Raw genomic sequence first — 6,277 nt, forward strand, 5'->3', positions numbered from 1 at the left:
TCAAGCACATTTTATAGCATTTCACAATCAAGTAACTTGTTGCTAGCAACCAAGCAACAGGCTAAAACATCTCCTTCTAGTTCTATATGACTAAGTTAATTGCATGACTTACAAGATGCAATGAGGTGTCCATTATGCCTCACAATCAATGACTGGGCCTGGGGCAGAAAAAACCAACCTAGTATCATCCTCGCTGTCTATATCTGTCACATTAAGTTCTGGATTATCCGAAGGACTTTCAGCCATTTAATAATAGATCTACAAGTCGAGGCTACCGAGTAGATACCGGATGTATTTTGATGTAGGCACATAATTTAGGTACACCACAGCCTTTTTTAGATTTTGTGTTGTGTGTGTGAAAGATGCAATAAGACCTATTACTTTGATAGTAGTGATAGTAAAATACTGAGCTAGTCTATGAATAATGACTGGTCACATCATTTGTTTAAAACACAGTTAAATAATATTCTTTATAAATTTTAGCTCAAATTATAATGGCAAATCAAGACTAAAAATGCTTAAACTATTATCACTAGTTTGTTCTAAAAAATTAATACTATAAGTAAGCAAAATTTCCCATTGACACGACTTTATTAATCTTGTAAATGTTTAGAAAACAAGGAAATTCCATGGTGCCTTTCAGCTAAAGATAAAAGATGCTTCTTCTGTTTCTCGAGATTATCAATTAAATCAGAATGAGACTTCACCTTATCCTGATTACATTTCGCTTTTTTCCTCCACTATAGATTGCATAAAATTAATTTGTTTACATGCATGATTGTTTTTACTTACTACTTTAACTATAGTATCCATTCCTACTCTCTGTTCAAAATAATGTTGCTCCATGTCAGCTATGTGTTTCTCAACAATTTCTTTGTGCTGTTTTAAATAGCTCTATTGTTTTGGGAAAAAAGAGGTAATAACACTCATTGTAACATTACAATGTATTTTAATACCTCTATTATTTTGGGTTTAATCTTTTGAAAATAGTCATGACATCCTGCCATGAAGTGTTCTTCCAATTCCTTAAGGAAAGCTTCAATTTCAGGCTTCCTTCAAGCAAATTAAAAATAATACACCATAATGTATAATGACATACAATAAGACACGATTTGGATCATCTACAGCAACACCAAAACTATAAAAAATGAAACAATTAGAGCTATAGATATTTTAATATTCACTTCTTAAAAATTTTTTGGAGTCTGTAAAATAAATTATAGTGCCTATAATTATGATTAAAAACAATAATACTATAGCTAAAATTATATCTTTTTTTACACTTTGCTTTGTTTAAGTAAGTCACCTAACTTGAGATCTGGGCTACATGATATAAATAGCAACAAATCAAACACAAGGAATAAAAATCCTTACCTATCGACTGCTATTCCACTGTCACTGACAGATTCAGAAATAATGGAACTTTCCTGTAAATGAAGATCCTCTACAAATTGCAATAAAGCAATCATATTAAGCTATTCAAAAAAACCTGTTCATACCACATGTAGAAGTAGCAGTATCACAGTATGAGGCCAGATACTGTTCTAACTTTTGTCTAATAATACCTATTTGATACGTTGACTTGCAAACAGCTGCATCCACTTCTCTAAATGGAAGGTCTTTTAGATCATTTATCAATGACTCGTTTTCACTTTCAATTATTTTTTCAGCCCCTACAATGTATAGATTAACATATTTATGCAGCATAAAGTTTTAAATGCATAGACAAACTTGAGTTGAACTGCTGTTGAGTGGTAATATATCCCTCTTTTTCAATGTCTTCTCGAAATTTCTCAAAAGTTTTTGAGTGTGATTTGGACACCTCATTAATTTTACCTTCATTTTTCTAAAAGTATATCAACTGAAACAAACAGATAAGAGATTGACAACACCTTTAAATCTTTATCATAAGCAGTTTCTAATTCTGAGCAAAATTTGGACTCTTTATCATAGTTAGATTTTAAATCCGCTGCTAATTTTTGTAATTCATTCATGATATCCTTTTTTTCCTTTACTTTATCATTATACTCTATTAGAATTACATTCATATCTAATTTATCAAAAATACTAACTATTTTCAAGTTTCACAAAGCCTTCCTTAATTTCATCTAGTTTTTCCATAGCTTGGTCCAAGTATCTAGTGCAATCCCTTACAATATTGTAGTGCCATAAGTAATGAGAATTACCAGCAATTTCAATAAGCCTGCATTATGAAGCAAGGTACACTTAAACAAATTCGTGGTAATTAACTTACTTTTCTTCCAATAATGGTACTTGACTAACTATTTCCATCTCTTCTGCAGTAGATACATCTAGCTTTACCATCAGCACTTTCATTTCTTTATTTCTCTTTCCTCCTAGTTTCTCTTTCCTTGCCTTAAGAGCTCCAATAGCACACAGAGGTACAATGCAATCATCTGGAATAGGCACACCTAAACACCTGCACTGTCGCTGGATGACCTCCTTTATGCTATCAATACGCTTAGGGATTTCTTCATCATTGCCAGAACTTGAATCATGATCCTCACTGTCTGAATCTGAGGTTTTTATATTAAACTCATCAAGCCTTGTTACAGCAATGAGGATTCGCCTTTCTTCAAATGCATCTAAACGAAAGGATCATAGTTAGACAAAATGGTAGTTTATAGTTATATTGTACTGTACAGCTGTATAGAACTAAATTTTGTGAGTTTGCAGATGAATCAAAAGTACAAAATTCAAATCTGCAAAATAATTAATGCGTGACCACAGTACATTATGCTATACAATAACTGTCAAAACTGCAAAAATTTAACTCGCAAACCAAGTTTTTTAAGGATCTGCAATGTGTTTCCTCGAAAATTACACAGCTGTACAGTATATCATAAGTGTCTTAATTTTCAAGGTGATAAATCTTCATGTTTTTATGGAAAGATTTATTTTTCTTGTATTTTGTGATGGATGTAGTCTGGCCATAAGATATAATGGAGACATGGTACATCGAGCTATGGCGAGAACTCAAGAGAGAACTTCTAACAGCACCATAATAAACACACTTTAGCAAGTTCAAAAGTATACTAAGATAAAATGCAGTTAGTATGCCCAAATGTATGGGTGTGGTAAAAATTAAATTTAGTGGATATATTTTGGATTATGAAATTAGCAACAACTAATATACTTTCAAAATTACGATGCATAGGGTTGATAATTATAGCTTAAACAATTATGTGATTAACTAAATAATTGTATCATTCAAACTTCCCCATCTGTGAGCAAGTTATACACACGGTCACTTACTTGGATCCCTCAAAACAATAGCTCTCAGTGAGTCAGTATCAATAGAATCCTCCAATTGTTGAGATGATATTACATAAACATATATAGCACAGGTCATCAATTGATACTCTGATACTTCAGAAATCCCTAAGTCGTTTGATTCAGACAAACCAGGAGTATCTAACAGCACAATGTTGATATCACCAGTGGAACAACGACATAGGAAGGGAACGTGAGCTTCTAATTCATCAACTGCAATTTCCTATAAAAATACATGTCTTAGGAATCAGATACTCATACTTACTGCAGTGTTTTTTCGGATCTCATCATTCTTATTTTGAATTGCAAGTCGAATATCTTGACGACCTGTAATTGTTTTCTTTTTCATTGATAAAAATTGCTATATGAATAATACATGAATTAATATTTAAGAGTTCATAATAATTTACTCCAGTATCTGTAATACAACTGCTTTCATGATGGCTGCTAGGCTTATGACAAATTCTTAAAATAAAAGCTGTTTCATTTGTATTAGCTACCGATAACACTCTAGAAAATAAATTAATCAAATATACCCTTGAGATTACTGTATTTGTCCCTCACTCATGATGAAGGAGTGCATTCAATAAAGTGCTCTTTCCAGCTTTGTGACGTCCAAACACACCAATAGTGAGGACTTTATTCTGCAAAAGGTACTCCGTTTCTTTTAGCCATTTATTATTAGGTTTTTTAATTGTATCCAAAATAAGCTGAAGTTGAATAATAAAATAATAATTTGAATTCTATTTACTTGGCAGGTTTCAATGACGGATGTTGGTAATTCTGTAGTTGTGCTAATGAATTGTGGTAATTCTGTAGTCGCACTAATGGATGGTAGTATTTCTGGAGCCTTGACAAATGCTATCAAATAAAATTATTCTCATGTGTTAAACATGCCTCTCACATTTGAATATAATACAGTAAATGTAGAAATTTCTGATGGGTTTGAATTTTGACTATTTGCTTTAGGCTCCAAAATTTTAATTTCTAACTGAATTGAATTTCTATCATCACATATTTATGTGTAGGTATTATAGCTATAATATATCTTTACATCCTAAAATTCAATTCCAAACCATTTGTGGCTGGTCAAAGGTTGAAAATTTCCACGTTTACACTAATATATTACATATTTTACCTTGATTGAGTTGGTTTCCAATCAAATTTACTTCCCCTGAAAAAAGTTTTAAAAATCTTTTGCCAGAAGAAAATATATTTCCAGACAGTCTCTCAAAGTAAGTGCAATTTGCATGCACATCTGCATCATCTTGTTTCATCACAGGAAATTCTTCAACAGCTTCAGATACTTGAAGAACCTAATAAATATAAATTATATAACAGACTATAAGGTTTTTAAATGTATAAAATAATGGACCTTGTGCAATGAATACTTTTTGCACACCCAAATTGGCGGTAAAATGGCACGTTTTTGGATTGAAAAGAAGCTGAACAACCTCTTATATATTAAGCTATCCTTGCCGTGGAAACTACTTTCAGCCCTCTTTTAGTTTCATCATTAGGTCTGGGTGTTCCATTTGAACAGTACAGCTCAAATTGCCATGGATTGAATTAAATTTAAATATTTAAAATTGCCATGGATGTGATGGGTCACCATGAATTTCAAAATTTATATCCTATTTCAGTACCTAATTTGCAAAATCCCTCAAAAATTAATTTGATCCATCATCTATAATAAAGCTTCAAACCCATTAAATTCGACTGGACAAAAGAAATGTATACAAAATTGAAAAGTCACCCACTTAAAACTTACATTTGTATGCTGCATTGATGAGTTAATATTCCTAAATTAAAAAAACACTTTAATCACTGTTATATATAAACTATTATCCTTGTATACTGCTACTGGAGCTTTGTTTAGTCTCCTATCATTCCCATGGTTTTACAACAACACCTCTTGTTGCAATACAGTAGCCAGACTGAGTCACAACTTACATGTATTTTTGAGGGTTTAGTATTAATTTTTGTTTAGAATAATCAGTAGATTAATTTACTGGGTTTAGTTTCTGCATAGTAATAACTTTGCAGTTATTTAATTAATTGACCACACCCCAATTGTTATGAATAATGAGCCCTGATTAATTATGATTATGTAATCGTACATACCGTATAGCAAGAAATTTTCGTGGCCCAAAATTTTCACAGATCAGTCTAAAAATCAAATTTGTGGCTTTAATTTTTGTGGTTTTCTACTTTTCGGCCATCTTGAACCGTATTAAATTGATTTTCGTGAATTTTGAAGAAAATGCAAAATCCACGAAAATTTTGGGCCACAAAAACTTCTCGCTATACAGTACTATCGTAGGTCGGGTTATATTTGCGGCTGCTAATATTCGCAATTTTTTCCCGTGGCTATCAATTGCCATAGCAACTAGATATATACTATTTTAATTGAAAATGGCGTGGTATTGAAGCACAGCACCAGGTTCCTATGCTCTTGAGCTGTTATTCTTCTTGCTGTTACTAATCTTAGCCAGTTCTTTTCAGAAATACTCTACTCACTCTGCCTTGCCGTGTCTTGGGACTTAGTCTCCACCCATTCTAGTTAGTGTTTATTAACTTGGGTGTAGTTTATAATCATGACTGCCGGCATAGATATTAGAGTTAAAAGGAAACTAATATCTATGTAATATCTATGAAACTAATATTTAACTCTAATATCTAGGCTGACCATGGAGCAGCACTGATTTTGTAGCAAAGAACTCGAAGTTAGCGGTCCATCTATACAAGATAGAGAGCTGAAGTCTGGATGGCTCTAGTAAAGCTGCTAAAGAATAGCTAAATTAGCTGCTGAACACTGTTCAGCAGCTAATTAGCTATTCTTTAGCACTGTAGTTGTATAAACACGTGGCCAATTGTCATGGCAACTATCAATTGGTTTCCATGGTATTTAATTAAACTTCTTTATTAGTTTTTATCACCACGAATATTAGCATAACCTGACCTACAGTATGATAACTATCAA

At 32.3% G+C, this 6,277-nt stretch overlaps 1 protein-coding gene across 1 annotated transcript; it reads right to left on the bottom strand.

The window, feature by feature from the left end:
* Positions 1-461: 461 nt before the first annotated feature.
* LOC109583343 (uncharacterized) lies at positions 462-5,166 on the bottom strand. Its single transcript, XM_019998642.1, has 19 exons — positions 5,066-5,166; positions 4,433-4,610; positions 4,046-4,155; positions 3,859-4,004; positions 3,705-3,804; positions 3,560-3,655; positions 3,277-3,517; positions 2,255-2,606; positions 2,073-2,203; positions 1,893-2,029; positions 1,732-1,846; positions 1,500-1,673; positions 1,375-1,444; positions 1,282-1,323; positions 1,185-1,226; positions 1,100-1,138; positions 957-1,053; positions 793-894; positions 462-740 (listed from the first exon to the last, which is right to left on the bottom strand). Exons 1-19 carry the CDS (start codon positions 5,078-5,080, stop codon positions 594-596), a joined length of 2,334 nt encoding a protein of 777 aa, XP_019854201.1. The 5' UTR covers positions 5,081-5,166; the 3' UTR covers positions 462-593.
* Positions 5,167-6,277: the final 1,111 nt, after the last annotated feature.

Source organism: Amphimedon queenslandica, unplaced genomic scaffold (genome assembly GCF_000090795.2).
Source record: "Amphimedon queenslandica unplaced genomic scaffold, v1.1 AMPQUscaffold_13311, whole genome shotgun sequence".
Classification (NCBI taxonomy): Eukaryota; Metazoa; Porifera; class Demospongiae; order Haplosclerida; family Niphatidae; genus Amphimedon; species Amphimedon queenslandica.